Source organism: Salmo salar, chromosome ssa05 (assembly GCF_905237065.1).
Source record: "Salmo salar chromosome ssa05, Ssal_v3.1, whole genome shotgun sequence".
Classification (NCBI taxonomy): Eukaryota; Metazoa; Chordata; class Actinopteri; order Salmoniformes; family Salmonidae; genus Salmo; species Salmo salar.
The window spans coordinates 10,198,201-10,215,932 of NC_059446.1; the positions used below are offsets into that span (position 1 = coordinate 10,198,201).

At 47.6% G+C, this 17,732-nt stretch overlaps 1 protein-coding gene across 2 annotated transcripts in view; it reads right to left on the reverse strand.

Annotated features, from left to right (window-relative positions):
* LOC106604224 (glucocorticoid receptor-like) overlaps positions 1 to 17,732 on the reverse strand; it is a 69,303-nt gene that overhangs the window by 6,099 nt on the left and 45,472 nt on the right. The window contains exons 4-9 of one of the 2 annotated variants that reach the window (XM_014198678.2): positions 11,361 to 11,524; positions 9,311 to 9,427; positions 7,297 to 7,578; positions 7,027 to 7,171; positions 6,603 to 6,733; positions 6,060 to 6,217 (exon numbers count right to left, since the gene is read on the reverse strand). In XM_014198678.2, the coding sequence (XP_014054153.1) occupies positions 6,060 to 6,217; positions 6,603 to 6,733; positions 7,027 to 7,171; positions 7,297 to 7,578; positions 9,311 to 9,427; positions 11,361 to 11,524 (997 nt within the window). Of the gene's footprint in view, positions 1 to 6,059; positions 6,218 to 6,602; positions 6,734 to 7,026; positions 7,172 to 7,296; positions 7,579 to 9,310; positions 9,428 to 11,345; positions 11,525 to 17,732 lie in introns of both variants that reach the window. The other variant, XM_014198677.2, reaches the window with a different exon arrangement.

Below are 17,732 nucleotides of genomic sequence, written 5' to 3' on the forward strand. Positions count from 1 at the left end.
GGGGCAGTGTTGTATTTTGAAAGAGCCTTGAATAAGTTAAGTAGCCAATAGGCTATACAAATCATTAAAATCCAGACAGAAAATATTTACACAAGAAGCAACCTATTATCACACAGGTAAGAGGGTAAGAGGGTAGCATAATTTGTCTGATTCTCTGTAAAAATGGTATGGGAATAATAATGCATTGTATTTGTAAAGTGGTTTATTGCAAAAACAACACAATTTTCAGTTACCTTCTTATCTGAAGGATAAGTGGATAAACAGGTTAATGTCAAGCCCTGCATGATTTTTCCCAAAGTCTCATGGAATGTAGGCCAACATTGAACACCACACATTAGCTGATTTCAAGGTTTTACTGCTAACCTACAAAGCATTACATGGGCTTGCTCCTACCTATCTTTCCGATTTGGTCCTGCCGTACATACCTACACGTACGCTACGGTCACAAGACGTGGGCCACCTAATTGTCCCTAGAATTTCTACGCAAACAGCTGGAGGCAGGGCTTTCTCCTATAGAGCCCATTTTTATGGAATGGTCTGCCTACCCATGTGAGAGACGCAGACTCAGTCTCAATCTTTAGGTCTTTAGTGAAGACTCATCTCTTCAGTAGGTCCTACGATTAAGTGTAGTCTGGCCCAGGGGTGTGAAGGTGAACGGAAAGGCTCTGGAGCAACGAACCGCCCTTGCTGTCTCTGCCTGGCCGGTTCCCCTTTCTCCACTGGGATTCTCTGCCTCTAACCCTATTACAGGGGCTGAGTCACTGGCTTACTGGTGTTCTTCCATGCCGTCCCTGGGAGGGGTGCGTCACTTGAGTGGGTTGAGTCACTGACGTGGTCTTCACTGGCTTACTGGTGTTCTTCCATGCCGTCCCTGGGAGGGGTGCGTCACTTGAGTGGGTTGAGTCACTGACGTGGTCTTCCTGTCTGGGTTGGCGCCCCCCCCTTGGGTTGTGCCGTGGCGGAGATCTTTGTGGGCTATACTCGGCCTTGTCTCAGGATGGTGAGTTGGTGGTTGAAGATATCCCTCTAGTGGTAACCCTGACCTGTTCACCGGACGTGCTACCTGTCCCAGACCTGCTGTCCCAGACCTGCTGGAACCCTGACCTGTTCACCGGACGTGCTACCTGTCCCAGACCTGCTGTCCCCGACCCGCTGGAACCCTGACCTGTTCACCGGACGTGCTATCTGTCCCAGACCTGCTGTTTTCAAATCTCTAGAGACAGCAGGAGCGGTAGAGATACTCTCAAAGATCGGCTATGAAAAAGCCAACTGACACTTACTCTTGAGTTGCTGACTTGTTGCACCCTCGACAACTACTATGATTATTATTATTTGACCATGCTGGTCATTTATGAACATTTGAACATCTTGGCCAACATCTTGTTATAATCTCCACCCGGCACAGCCAGAAGAGGACTGGCCACCCCTCATAGCCTGGTTCCTCTCTAGGTTTCTTCATAGGTTTTGGCCTTTCTAGGGAGTTTTTCCTAGCCACCGTGCTTCTACACCTGCATTGCTTGCTGTTTGGGGTTTTAGGCTGGGTTTCTGTACAGCACTTTGAGATATCAGCTGATGTAAGAAGGGCAATATAAATACATTTGATTTTAATTTGATTTGCTGCTACTGTAGGCTGAACAATAAAACAGCTATTTCCATGTTCAAATGTTATGGGATTCATTTGTGTTACTTAAAGCGGGTAAAGCCTCAGTGTTCACTAAACACATGGTGGAAATGAATCCGTGGCTTTCGAACCCGACCCGAAATGCATAAATATATCTATTTTTTTAAAACAGACCCATTCCGAATGGACCGGAGGACAGTCAGACGCGTTCTGAAAAGACTGGTGAAAAAAGACATCCAAACAGACCCGTGCTGGTTCGGTTTTTACTTTCCTAAAACAATGACTGTCCACGTTACGGTTCAGCTGTCGGAGATGGGAAATGAGTGCTAAATGCGTCAGGCACTACGTGACTAAAACTATGTGGACACCTTCTTGTCCAACATTTCATTCCAAAATCATAGGCATTAACATGGAGTTGGTCTCCTCTTTGCTGCTATAACAGCCTCCACTCTTCTGGGAAGGCTTTCTACTAGATGTTGGAACATTGTGGCAGTGACTTCCATTCAGCCACAAGAGAATTAGTGAGGTCGGGCACTGATGTTGGGTGATTAGGCCTGGCTCGCAGTCGGCGTTCCAATTCATCCCAAAGGTGTTCGATGGGGTTGAGGTCAGGGTTCTGTGCAGGCCAGTCAAGTTCTTTCACACCGATCTATACCAACCATTTCTGTAAGGACCTCGCTTTGTACACAGGGGCATTGTCATGAAGAAACAGGAAAGGGCCTTCCCCAAACTGTTGCCTACCCCAAAACATGAAAAAGAGCCCCAGACCATTATTCCTCCTCCACCAAACTTTAATTGGTACTATACATTCGAGCAGGTAGTGTTCTCCTGGCATCCGCCAAACCCAGATTCATTCATCGGACTGCCAGATGGCAAAACGTGATTCATCACTCCAGAGAACGCGTTTCCACTGGTCAGTCTAATGGCGGCGAGCTTTACACCACTCAAGCTGATGCTTGGCATTGCACATGGTGATCTTAGGCTTGTGTGCGGCTGCTCGGCCATGGAAACCTATTTCATGAAGCTCCCGACGAACAGTTACTGTGCTGACATTGCTTCCAGAGGCAGTTTGGAACTCGGTAGTGAGTGTTGCAACAAAGAACAGAATTTTTTTTACATGCTAGACGCTTCAACACTCGGTGGTCCCATTCTGTGAGCTTGTGTGGCCTACCACTTCGTGGCTGAGCCATTGTTTCTCCTAGACGTTTCCACTTCACAATAACAACACTTACGGTTGACCGGGACAGCTCTAGCAAAGCAGAAATTTGACGAACTGACTTGTTGGAAAGTTGGCATCCTATGATGGTGCCACGTTGAAAGTCACTGAGCTCTTCAGTAAGGCCATTCTACTGCCAATGTTTGTCTATGGAGATCGCATGGCTGTGTGCTCGATTGTATACCCATCAGCAACGAGTGTGACTGAAATAGCCGTAGAATCACCTGCGGCAGCGATTACAGCTGTGCATCTTTCTGGGTCTCTAAGAGCTTTCCACACCTGAATTGTGTAACATTTGCCCATTATTCTTTTCAAAATGCTTCAAGCTCTGTCAAATTGGTTGTTGATCATTACTATAGAACCATTTTCAGGTCTTGCCATAGATTTTCAAGCAGATTTAAGTCAAAACTAACTCGGTCACTGAGGAACATTCACCGTCTTCTTACTAAGCAACTCCAGTGTAGACTTGGCCTTGTGTTTTAGGTTATTGTCCTGCTGAATGGTGAAATTGTCTCCCAGTGTCTGGTGGAAAGCAGGCAACCAGGTTTTCCTCTAGGATGTTGGCTGTGTTTAGCTCCATTACGTTTCTTTTTTATCCTGAAAAACTCCCCAGTCCTTAATGATTACAAGCATACCCATAACATGATGCAGCCACCACTATGCTTGAAAATATGGAGAGTGGTACTCAATGTGTTGTATTGGATTTGCCCCAAACATAACGCTTTGTATTCAGGACAAAAAGTGAATTGCTTTGCCACATTTTTTACATTATTACTTTCGTGCCTTGCAAACAGGAGGCATGTTTTGGAATATTGTTTATGTACAGGCTTCCTTCCTTTCACTCTGCCAAAGACATTCAAGTCTGATGGATGATTATTTTAGGTTTTCCATCAAGTATGCTTTAGATGTAAGAGAACATTGAATAAGTTTGCTGACAACAAAATTAAGACACTAATTCAGAGGCTGTAGTGTAGTTATTAGTATGTGTTAATAATTCCATATCTGGCCATGTTTTATGACTTTAAATTCTTATTTCTTCTTATTTCATGTTTTAATTCATGTTTATAATTCCACTTTGACATTATGGGGTATTGTGTGTAGGCCAGTGACAAAAAAATATAAATTGAATTCATTTAACATTCAGGCTGTAATACAACAAAATGTGGAAAAAGTCGAAGTGTGTGAATACTTTCTGACGGCACTGTAGTTGTCAGAAGAGGGCACGAAAAACACCTTTTCCCCCTCAGGAGACTGAAAAGATTTGGCATGAGTCCCCAGATCCTCAAAAAGTGCTACAGCTGCACCATCGAGAGCATCCTGACCGGTTGCGTCACCCAAGTCATAGACTGTTCTCTCTGCTACTGCACGGCAAGTTGTACCGGAGCGCCAAGTCTTGGTCCAAAAGGCTCCTTAACAGATTCTACACCCAAGCCATAAGGCTGCGCTAAACAATAAATGAAATGGCCACCAGGACAATTTGCATTGACAACCCCTCCCCCACCCCCTTTTTTTTTTTTACACTGCTCCTACTCGCTGTTTGTTACCTATACATGGTCACTTTACCCCTACCTACATGTACAAATTACCTCAACTAACCTGTACCCCCGCACATTGACTCTGTACCGGTACCCCCTGTATATAGCCTCGTTATTGTTATTTAGTAAATATTTTTCCTTAGCTATTATTTTTCATAAAACCTCATTGTTGGTTAAGGGCTTGTAAGTAAGCATTTCACGGTAAGGTCTAAACCTGTTATATTCAGCGCATTTGACAAATAAAAATTTGATTTGATATACAGCTATACAGATAGGCGTACAGGAGGAGACTAATTCGTACATTTTGGATCAGAATTTTTTTACAAAGAGAAGTGTTATATTGTCAGATTAAAGGAATAACTTTGTTAGACCTAAAACATTTACTGTCTTCATAGGCCTGCAGTAACTAAATCTAATAATAGCCATAGTAAACCGAATAATAGCCAAATAGTAAGTCATTGTTTATAGGGAAAATACAAACCGGTTATCATGTTGCGTCATTAAACTAGGTTTTGCATCTCACCCTCATCCTCTTGTAACTGTATTATATTGGTTTGAGTGTGAGTATCCCCAAGACTACCGGTAACTGTATTATATTGGTTTGAGTGCGAGTATCCCCAAGACTACCGGTAACTGTATTATATTGGTTTGAGTGCGAGTATCCCCAAGACTACCGGTAACTGTATTATATTGGTTTGAGTGCGAGTATCCCCAAGACTACCGGTAACTGTATTATATTGGTTTGAGTGTGAGTATCCCCAAGACTACCGGTAACTGTATTATATTGGTTTGAGTGTGAGTATCCCCAAGACTACCGGTAACTGTATTATATTGGTTTGAGTGCGAGTATCCCCAAGACTACCGGTAACTGTATTATATTGGTTTGAGTGTGAGTATCCCCAAGACTACCGGTAACTGTATTATATTGGTTTGAGTGCGAGTATCCCCAAGACTACCGGTAACTGTATTATATTGGTTCGAGTGCGAGTATCCCCAAGACTACCGGTAACTGTATTATATTGGTTTGAGTGTGAGTATCCCCAAGACTACCGGTAACTGTATTATATTGGTTTGAGTGTGAGTATCCCCAAGACTACCGGTAACTGTATTATATTGCGGCAGACACAACAATACAGTTGGAACTTAATTTGACCAAAGAAAATGGCTCAACAGAAGGAAACAAAACAGTTGTTGCATATTTAAAGAACTGGTTTAAACCTTGAACAGGCCTATATTGCAGCAATTGCCAACAAAAGATGAGTGCCTACCGTAGGCCTACCCAACAAAGGACAGCAATAGGCCTAGTTTTAACCTGTCTTAAACTAAATATGAACCACAAAATTAAAAAGAAAGAACTTAATTTCGCCACGAAAATGTCTCAACAAAATGAAACAAAATATTTTTTGCATATTTGAAGAACTGGTTTAGATGATTAAATACATTTACATTTTAGTCATTTAGCAGACGTTCTTATCCAGAGCGACTTACAGTAGTGAATGCATACATTTTTTCTCTCCGTACTGGTCCCCCGTGGGAATCGAACCCACAACCCTGGCGTTGCAAACACCATGCTCTACCAACTGAGCCACACGGGACTGTGTAGGCCTACAATAATAATAATGATGACAAATATACGAAAAAAAATAAATAAATAAAAGTTAGAATATTGAAGAAGTCTACTGTGTACCTCGTGCATGGAGTCAAGAAGCTTGGTGAGCTGGTAGAAGCGCTGCCAGTTGTGGCTGGAGTTCTCCTCCCTCTTGACGATGGCCTTCCCCAACTCCTTGATGTAGGACATCCTGATCTCATCAAACACTGCCTGACTCTTCAGACCATCTTTTGGCACTGCGGGGGACAGGACAGGATGGGACAACATAACACATCAACCTCTGTGTGTCTTACTCGAGACCATCCTTTGGCACCAAAGGATAACAAAACAGGAAATGTGTTCAATAACCCAGTAAATGAGAACTTGTTCTCAACTTGCCTACCTGGTTAAATAAAGGTGAAATAAAAAAAATTATAATATAAAAAGTAATATGAAAATGTAGAGCGAAACTACAATAAGATGAAATAAGACACTTTTCTTTTGACATCCCAATGCTATGATAAACAACAACAAATAACAGTAAAAACCCAGGAACACACAGTCATCAATCAGGAAATAGGTTGGCATATTATTATGGACTCAAGTGTGACAGGTCAAAGTAAAAGTGGGGCTGAGACTCACCGGTGCTGAGCAGCAGCAGAACCTTCATACACAGATACTCGTCATGAGACACCTGCAGCCTGACAAACTCACTGGAGATCTTCAACATCTGTTCACACTGGTCTGCCATGTAGGGCAGCTTCATACGGTCCCTGATGAGGAGAGAGAGACAGGTATGTTAGTGATGATGTCACACTGGTCTGCCATGTAGGGCAGCTTCATACGGTCCCTGATGAGGAGAGAGAGACAGGTATGTTAGGAATTAGACAGACAGTCCAAAACATATTAAAGACAGATACTGTAGAGAGAGGCAGACAGAAACAGATACTGGAGAGAGAGAGACAAAGACAGATACTAAGACCGATACTGGGAGAGGAGAGGAGAAAGAGAGAGAGAGAGAGAGAGAGAAAGAGAGAAAGAGAGAGAGAGAGAGAGAGAGACATACTGGTTGATGACGAGGTCTGGAGCGAAGCAGAGCATGTTCCCGTCACACTGTTGGTAGGACCTCCAGCCCAGGCTGAAGGACATGAGGAACAACCAGGAACACTGCAGCAGAGTCATCTGGTCGTCCAGGTGAAGGTTCCGGAACCCTGCAGGGGAAGATAACAGAACACTGAATGACTAAAGGTTCCATTTCCCTGATGATACTGTAGTACTGCTATCTATGGTAGATACTATGCAGATTTCCAACAGTGTCTCTTAGAGACAGTAGTACCTGGCAGGGCCTTGGCCCACTTCACGGCTGATACAACCTGTCGTCCCCCCAGCCTGTTGAGGGTGGTCATGATGCGTGTGGAGGTGTCTGGAAGGGTGCCGTCGTAGCCAGAGTAGATGGTGTCTGGCTCGATGGCCTTTAGTAGAGACAGCATGGTGGGGGTGAGCTGGGGCATGGACTTGGGGACCAGCGACCTGGCCTCTGGGAGCGGACGGGGGGACAGCTCGACCGTGGTGGGCTGCTGCACCCCCTTTAAACGGTTCAGCTTCTTGGTTTTACGAGCTGTGGCGAAGGAGAGAGGAAGGGAGGCGGTAGATTGAGTGACCATGATCTCAAAAACAAGTCAAACTAATATATCTACTTGTATTTGAGGTTGTAGTAGCTTGTAGTCAGACTGAGTTGTACACCAATTTACATCAAAACTACAATCTGCACAATAAAACAAGGTAAAATAGTTCAGCTTCCAGGTTCATCTGAACCAATTGTGCTATTGTGTGTGTTTTTTCGCGTTATTTGTAACTTATTTTGTACATATTGTTTTTCTGCCACCGTCTCTTATGACCGAAAAGAGCTTCTGGATATCAGGACAGCCATTACTCACCTCGTACTGGACAAAACATTTTCTTTAACAAGTCTGACGCAAAGGATTTACTTCAGAAACCAGACAAAGCCCAAATCCCCGTAATTTGCAAGAGACGGAGATATAGGGGTCGTAGGTCGGCGTGCCTTGTAAGATTCCGACGGCGAGTGGGTAACCCGCCTCTACCATCAGTCCTATTAGCCGACGTACAATCATTGGATAATAAAATGGATGAGCTCCGAATAAGACTATCCTACCAATGGGACATTAAAAACGGTAAAATCTTGTGTTTCACTGAGTCGTGGCTGAATGACTACATGGATAACATACAGCTGGCTGGGTTTACGCTGCATCAGCAAGACAGAACAGCTGTCTCCGGTAAGACGAGTGGAACTGATAGATGACCACTATATGTTCATGTTTTTAAATGGATGTAAATTGTAAAGTCTTTTGTCTGTAATGTCTTTTTCGTTATGTGTCAGACCCCAGTAAGACTGGCTGTTACCATCGGCGTCGACTAATGAGAATCCTAACAAATCAAAATCATCGCTGCCATGAGACAATAAAACAAGGTAAGAGTGTACCTTCCAGGTTCATCCCTGCCACGAGACAATAAAACAAGGTAAGAGTGTACCTTCCAGGTTCATCCCTGCCACGAGACAATAAAACAAGGTAAGAGTGTACCTTCCAGGTTCATCCCTGCCACGAGACAATAAAACAAGGTAAGAGTGTACCTTCCAGGTTCATCCCTGCCACGAGACAATAAAACAAGGTAAGAGTGTACCTTCCAGGTTCATCCCTGCCACGAGACAATAAAACAAGGTAAGAGTATACCTTCCAGGTTCATCCCTGCCATGAGACAATAAAACAAGGTAAGAGTGTACCTTCCAGGTTCATCCCTGCCACGAGACAATAAAACAAGGTAAGAGTATACCTTCCAGGTTCATCCCTGCCACGAGACAATAAAACAAGGTAAGAGTGTACCTTCCAGGTTCATCCCTGCCACGAGACAATAAAACAAGGTAAGAGTATACCTTCCAGGTTCATCCCTGCCATGAGACAATAAAACAAGGTAAGAGTGTACCTTCCAGGTTCATCCCTGCCACGAGACAATAAAACAAGGTAAGAGTATACCTTCCAGGTTCATCCCTGCCACGAGACAATAAAACAAGGTAAGAGTGTACCTTCCAGGTTCATCCCTGCCACGAGACAATAAAACAAGGTAAGAGTGTACCTTCCAGGTTCATCCCTGCCACGAGACAATAAAACAAGGTAAGAGTGTACCTTCCAGGTTCATCCCTGCCACGAGACAATAAAACAAGGTAAGAGTGTACCTTCCAGGTTCATCCCTGCCACGAGACAATAAAACAAGGTAAGAGTGTACCTTCCAGGTTCATCCCTGCCACGAGACAATAAAACAAGGTAAGAGTATACCTTCCAGGTTCATCCCTGCCATGAGACACTTGCGGAAGCGGCAGGCTGGACAGTTCTTCCTTCTGATCTTATCGATGATGCAGTCATTCCTCCCAGCACACAGGTAGTTGTGTTGCCCTGAGACAAGAAAAAAATCATTTGAATGACAAAAAAAATGTAATGAAGTACTATATTCTTGACAGCATTTCCCCCCCCTTGCATCATACTGGATCAGCAAGCCTCCCACTTGCAAATAAAATGTCTGCATTTTCTTTATAACAGGCACAGACAATTACAGTATCATTTATGATATGCATACCGAACACCATTCCATGCCACCAAAGGTGTACCAGTACCAGTTGTCCTACCATCTCACCCCTTGCCATTCTTTTGGGGCTCCTGAGTGGCGCAGCGGTCTAAGGCACTGCATCTCAGTGCTAGAGGTGTCACTACAGACCTGGTTCAATTCCAGGCTGTATCACAACCGGCCCGTGATTGGGAGTCCCATAGAGCGGCGCACTGTCATTGTAAATAAGAATTTTGTTCTTAACTGACTTGTCTAGTCAAATAAAGGTTAAATAAAACATTATACATTTCCTGGATGGCAGGAAGCTCTGGGCTGTACACACCAACATCTGAAGCACTTTGCGGTCAAGGGCGGTGCAATTGCCATAACAAGCTGTGATGCAGGCTCTGATCAGTCCCTACACCCAAAGAAGGGCACTGCGTTCATCCACCTCTGGCCTGCTCGCCTCCCTACCTCTGCGGAAGCACAGTTCCCGCTCAGCCCAGTCAAAACTGTTCACTGCTCTGGCACCCCAATGGTGGAACAAGCTCCCTCACGACGCCAGGACAGCGGAGTCAATCACCACCTTCCGGAGACACCTGAAACCCCACCTCTTTAAGGAATACCTGGGATAGGATAAAGTAATCCTTCTATCCACCCCCCCCCCAAAAAAAAGATATAGATGTACTATTGTAAAATGGTTGTTCCACTGGATATCATAAGGTGAATGCAACAATTTGTAAGTCGCTCTGGATAAGAGCGTCTGCTAAATGACGTAAATGTAAGACGCTCTCGATGGTGCAGCTGTAGAACCTTTTGAGGATCTGAGGGCCCATGCCAAATCTTTTCAGTCTCTTGAGGGGGAAGAGGCGCTGCCATTCCCTCTTCACGACTGTGCGGGTGTTTGTGGACCATGTTAAGTCCTTAGTGATGTGGATGCCAAGGAACTTAAAAGCTATCGACCTGGTCCAAAACAGCCCTGTCGATGTGCATGGGGGCGTGCTCTCCCCTCTTTCTCCTATAGTCTACGATCAGATCCTTGATCTTACTGGCGTTGAGGGAGAGGTTGATGTCCTGGCACCACACTGCTACGTCTCTGACCTCCTCCATGTAAGCAGACTCAATGCTGTCGGCGATTTTGATTTTACGTCACTGGCCTCCACAAATTAAAAAAATCCTACCTTGCCAGTATCTACCGTAAACCAAACGGTAGATACTGGCAAGGTGTCTTACCATCTCAGTCCTTGCCACAGGCAAGTATGATGATACATAAACCACACATCATTTCATGACATCACCAGTGGTAGCCCAGTTCCACATCCGTTTCTGCCTACTTGGCAAGGTAGTAAAAACATCTGGGACCAGACCATTTGAGTTGTCCTAGCATCTCACCTCTTTGCAAGGTAGTAAAAACAGATCTGGGACCAGACCATTTGAGTTGTCCTAGCATCTCACCTCTTTGCAAGGTAGTAAAAACAGATCTGGGACCAGACCATTTGAGTTGTCCTACTATCTCACCTCTTGGAGAGGTAGTAAAAACAGATCTGGGACCAGACCATATGAGTTGTCCTACTATCTCACCTCTTGGAGAGGTAGTAAAAACAGATCTGGGACCAGACCATACCAGTTGTCCTACTATCTCACCTCTTGGAGAGGTAGTAAAAACAGATCTGGGACCAGACCATATGAGTTGTCCTACTATCTCACCTCTTGGAGAGGTAGTAAAAACAGATCTGGGACCAGACCATATGAGTTGTCCTAGCATCTCACCCCTTGCCCCTGTACCTTCCACGGCTCTCTTGAAGAACACCTTGCAGCTTCCGCAGGTGAGCACCCCGTAGTGACAGCCAGACGCCTCATCTGAACACACCAGACAGATCTTATGGGCGGTCCCGGCCTTGCCCTGGGTTGTACACGACGCAGCGCCACCACCCTGCCTGGAGGTTGAACTGCATTGAGAGGAGAGCAGGCAAGGGGAGAGCAGGGAAGGGAGGAGAGCAGGGAAGAGAGAAGAGCAGGGAAGGGAGGAGAGCAGGGAAGAGAGAAGAGCAGGGAAGGGAGGAGAGCAGGGAAGAGAGGAGAGCAGGGAAGAGAGGAGAGCAGGGAAGGGAGGAGAGCAGGGAAGAGAGGAGAGCAGGGAAGGGAGGAGAGCAGGGAAGAGAGGAGAGCAGGGAAGGGAGGAGAGCAGGGAAGAGAGGAGAGCAGGGAAGGGAGGAGAGCAGGGAAGAGAGGAGAGCAGGGAAGGGAGGAGAGCAGGGAAGAGAGAAGAGCAGGGAAGAGAGGAGAGCAGGGAAGAGAGGAGAGCAGGGAAGGGAAGAGAGGAGAGCAGGGAAGAGAAGAGAGGAGAGCAGGGAAGAGAAGAGAGGAGAGCAGGAAAGAGAAGAGAGGAGAGCAGGGAAGAGAGGAGAGCAGGGAAGAGAGGAGACCAGTGATGAGGAGGGACAGTCAGTAACAAGTGTGATTTTCTGAATGAATACAAAATAATAACTTTGCAACAAGTGCCAAATACACACTGATGATGATGCTCCTGGAATTCTGAAAACATTTCAACACTATTCCCACAGAGACAGAGCAGACTCTTAACTATGTACCAGCTCACCTAGAAGCATGTGGCTCCCTCACTTTTTGTGAGCTGGAACACTGTAACAGCAGGGGAACTCAACACATGTACAGTGGGGGAAAAAAGTATTTGATCCCCTTCTGATTTTGTACGTTTGCCCACTTACAAATAAATGATCAGTCTATAATTTTAATGGTAGGTTTATTTGATCAGTGAGAGACAGAATAACAACAAAATAATCCAGAAAAACGCATGTCAAAAATGTTATAAAATGATTTGCATTTTAATGAGGGAAATAAGTATTTGACCCCTCTGCAAAACATTACTTAGTACTTTCTGGCAAAACCCTTGTTGGCAATCACAGAGGTCAGACGTTTCTTGTAGTTGGCCACCAGGTTTGCACACATCTCAGGAGGGATTTTGTCCCACTCCTCTTTGCAGATCTTCTCCAAGTCATTGAGGTTTCAAGGCTGGAGTCTGGAGACTGGCTAGGTCACTCCAGGACCTTAATGTGCTTCTTCTTGAGCCACTCCTTTGTTGCCTTGACTGTGTTTTGGGTCATTGTCATGCTGGAATACCCATCCACGACCCATTTTCAATGCCCTGGCTGAGGGAAGGATGTTCTCACCCAAGATTTGACGGTGCATGGCCCCGTCCATCATCCCTTTGATGCGGTGAAGTTGTCCTGTCCCCTTAGCAGAAAAACACCCCCAAAGCATAATGTTTCCACCTCCATGTTTGACGGTGGAGATGGTGTTCTTGGGGTCATAGGCAGCATTCCTCCTCCTCCAAACACGGCGAGTTGAGTTGATGCCAAAGAGCTCCATTTTGGTCTCATCTGACCACAACACTTTCAGCCAGTTGTCCTCTGAATCATTCAAACGGGCATGTATATGTATTCTTGAGCAGGGGGACCTTGCGGGCGCTGCAAGATTTCAGTCCTTCATGGCGTAGTGTGTTACCAATTGTTTTCTTGGTGACTATGGTCCCAGCTGCCTTGAGATCATTGACAAGATCTTCCCGTGTAGTTCTGGGCTGATTCCTCATCGTTCTCATGATCATTGCAACCCCACGAGGTGAGATCTTGCATGGAGCCCCAGGCCGAGGGATATTGACAGTTCTTTTGTTTTTCTTCCATTTGCGAATAATCACACCAAATGTTGTCACCTTCTCACCAAGCTGCTTGGCGATAGTCTTGTAGCCCATTCCAGCCTTGTGTAGGTCTACAATCTTGTCCATGACATCCTTGGAGAGCTCTTTGGTCTTGGCCATGGTGGAGAGTTTGGAATCTGATTGATTGATTGCTTCTGTGGACAGGTGTCTTTTTTACAGGTAACAAGGTGAGATTAGGAGCACTCCCTTTAAGAGTGTGCTCCTAATCTTAGCTCGTTTCCTGTATAAAAGACACCTGGGAGCCAGAAATGTTTCTGATTGAGAGGGGGTCAAATACTTATTTCCCTCATTAAAATGCAAATCAATTTATAACATTTTTAACATGCGTTTTTCTGGATATTTTTGTTGTTATTCTGTCTCTCACTGTTCAAATAAACCTACCATTAAAATTAGACTGATCATTTCTTTATCAGTAGGCAAACGTACAAAATCAGCAGGGGATCAAATACTTTCCCCCCCCCACTGTACTTCCCTCTGCTCTTGAAAAGCATCCCTTCTACATTTTCACAGCATGCCTAGGGTTATTTTAGTTTACAAACCAACATACTGTATGTGAGCTAAACATATACATATTCCAAACAGGGCAGGGGCTTGGCACATCTACTGTTACACTTCCTACAGTTGAGATCAGATCCACTACATTTTACTCTGGAGCTTACAACAATACCTGTGTGCTAGGATGAGTTTCTTTTTTCTAAAATGTCCCAACATTTTCCTTTAAGATCCAAAGAACAAACATATGAACTGTGGTTCAACCATTTCTTCTATGGCCTCCACACCATCTAAAGACCTGTGGTAGGATCACCATACCTGATGTCGGCAGGTAGCCTAGTGGTTCGAGCGTTGGGCCAGTAACCCAAAGGTTGCTGGATCAAATCCCAGAGCTGACAAGGTAAAAATCTGTCGTTCTGCCCATGAACAAGGCAGTTAACCCACTGTTCCCCGGTGTAGGCCGTCATTGTAACTAAGAATTTGTTCTTAACTGACTTGCCTGGTTAAATAAAAAAATATATATCGTCATGAGGCATAACTGTTCCGAGAATCACAGTTGTTTTAATTCTATCTACAGCACACAGAATGTTGCAGATAGAGCTACCATGATCACTTTCTCTACAAGTCAGAGAGGCCTGTCTGTTCTATATAATTCATTTCTATCTGATTTTGAAGGTTTTGCAAGATGTTATCTGTCTGACCATGTCCTAGCTGTTTGAGGTGCCCTTTCCCACTAGGTGGAGCAGTTCCTTGCTGCTACTTCCTCTGCTGTAGTCTCAGGTCCCCACCCCCCTCGTGTTGCTCCTGTTTACTGCTAAGCCCCAGCCAGCCACAGCAGGAGCAGCGGCTACGCCCACTGTAGTGAGACAGAGCAACACAGACTCCGAGCTGTACTGAGAGGAAAGTGGCCTACTGCGACACAGCAGCGGCAAACCTCAACTGTCTGCCACAACACAAACATCTGGTTTATCTTCATCTGATCTGAGACTTTTAGAAGTCTCCGGCTGCTTCTCAAACGACACTATGAGGAGACTGCTGCTGAGACAGAGCAGCACTCAGAGCATACAGTAACAACTACACCTCATTACCAACTACTGCTACTACTGCTGCTACTACTGCTGCTGCTGCTACTACTACTGCTACTGCTACTACTACTACCGCTGCTGCTACTACTACTATCGCTGCTGCTACTACTACTACTACTACTGCTGCTACTGCTGCTGCTACTACTGCTGCTGCTACTGCTGATACTACTGCTGCTGCTAATACTACTACTGCTGCTAATACTACTACTGCTGCTAATACTACTACTGCTGCTACTACTACTGCTACTACTGCTACTGCTACTACTGCTACTGCTACTACTACTACTACTACTACTACTGCTGCTGCTACTACTACTACCGCTGCTACTACTACCGCTGCTACTACTACTGCAACTGCTACTGCTGCTACTACTGCTACTGCTGCTACTGCTGCTGCTGCTACTACAACTACTGCTACCACTACTACTGCTACTACTACTACTGCTGCTACTACTACCGCTGCTGCTACTACTACTACCGCTGCTGCTACTACTACTACCGCTACTACTACTGCTGCTGCTGCTACTGCTACTACTACTGCTGCTACTACCACTGCTGCCACCACCACTGCTACCACTACTACTGCTGCTACTACCACTGCTGCTACCACCGCCGCCACCGCTGCTACCACTGCTGCCACTACTGCTACTACCACTGCCACCGTTGCTGCTGCTACCGCTGCTGCTGCCACTGCTACCGCTGCTGCTGCCACCGCTGCTGCTGCTGCCACCGCCGCTACTGCCGCTGCCACACTACCACCGCTGCTGCTGCTACCACGGCTACTACCACTGCTGCTGCTGCTGCTGCTACCACTGCTGCTACCACTGCTGCTGCTGCTACCACCGCTGCTACTACCACCACCGCCGCTGCCACCACTACCGCTACACCACCGCTGCTGCTACCACCGCCGCTGCCGCTGCTACCACCACTGCCGCCACCGCCGCTGCCACCACCGCTGCCACCACCGCTGCTACCGCCGCTGCCACCACCGCTGCTACCACTGCTGCTGCCACCACCACCGCTGCCGCCACTACCACCACCGCCGCCGCTGCCACTGCTACCACCACCGCCACCGCTGCTGCTACCACTGCTGCCGCCACTACCGCTGCCGCTACCACCGCTGCTACCACCACTACCGCTGCTGCCGCCGCTGCTGCTGCCACCACTGCTGCTACTGCTACTACCACTGCTACCACCACTGCACTACCACTACCGCCGCCACCACTACCGCTGCTCAACGCTGCAACCGCTGCTGCTACAACTGCTGCTGCTGGCTCTACCGCTGCTACCGCTACTGCCACTACTACTGCCACTACCACCGCCGCTGCTACCACCACTACTACCGCTACCGCCACCGCCGCCGCTACCACTACCACTGCTGCTGCTACTGCCGCTGCTGCCACTACCACCGCCGCTGCTACCACTACCGCTACCACCACCACCGCAACCACCGCTACCGCTGCCACCACCACCACCGCTACCGCTGCCACCACCACCACCACTGCCACCGCTGCTACGCCACAGCACACCACCACCCGCCGCTGCCACCGCTGCTACCACCACCGCCGCCACCGCTGCCACTGCTGCCACCACCACCGCCACTACCACCGCTGCTACACGCACCGCTGCCACCACCACCGCTGCTGCCACCACCGCCACCGCTGCTGCTACCGCCACCGCCGCTACCACTGCTGCCACCACCACAGCTGCTACTACTACCACCGCTGCTACCACTGCTGCCGCTACCACTACCGCTGCTGCCACTACCACCACTGCTACCGCTGCTGCTGCCGCGCTACCGCTGCCGCTGCTACTACACAGCTGCTACAACTGCTGCTGCTGATGCTACAACCGCTGCCGCTACTGCTACGCCTACACCACTACTACTACTGCTGCTGCTACCCACTACCACCGCCACTGCCACTACCACCACCGCCGCTGCTACCACCACCGCTGCTGCTACTACCACCGCCGCTGCCACTACTACTGCCACTACCACCACCGCAACCACCGCTGCCGCTGCTACTACCTACTACCGCCGCTGCCACTACCACCGCTACTACCACTGCTACTACCACCGCTGCTGCCACTACTACTGCTGCTGCTGCTACCGCCGCTGCCACACCACTGCCGTTGCTGCCGCTGTTGCTGCTGCTGCTGCTACTACCGCTGCTACCGCTACTACTACCGCTGCCGCCACTACCACTGCTACTACTACTACTGCTGCTGACTACTACAGCAGCTACAACCGCTGCTGCTGATGCCACAACCGCTGCCGCTGACCGCCACAACCGCTGCTGCTACTGCTACCGCTACTACTACTGCTACTACTACTGCTACCGCTGCTGCTACCACTACCACTACTACTGCTACTGCTGCTGCTACTACTACTGCTGCTACTGCTGCTGCTACCGCTACCACCGCTGCTGCTACTACCACCGCTACCACTACTACTGCAACCACTGCTACCGCTGCCACCACTACCACTGCTACCGCTGCTACCACTACCACCACTACCACCGCTGCTACCGCTGCCACCACCGCTGCCACTACTACCACTACCGCTGCCACCGCCACCACCACTGCTACTGCTACCACCGCTACCACCACTACCGCCGCCGCTGCTACCACCACCGCCGCCACCACGCTGCTACCACTACAGCTGCCACTACGCCGCTGATGCCACAACCGCTGCTCGCCACTGCCACTACCACCACTACCACCGCTGCTGCTACTACCACTACCGCTACTACTACTACTGCTGCTGCCACTGCTGCCACTACCACCGCTGCTGCCACTACCACCGCCGCTGCCACTACCACCGCTACTACTACCACCGCAACCACC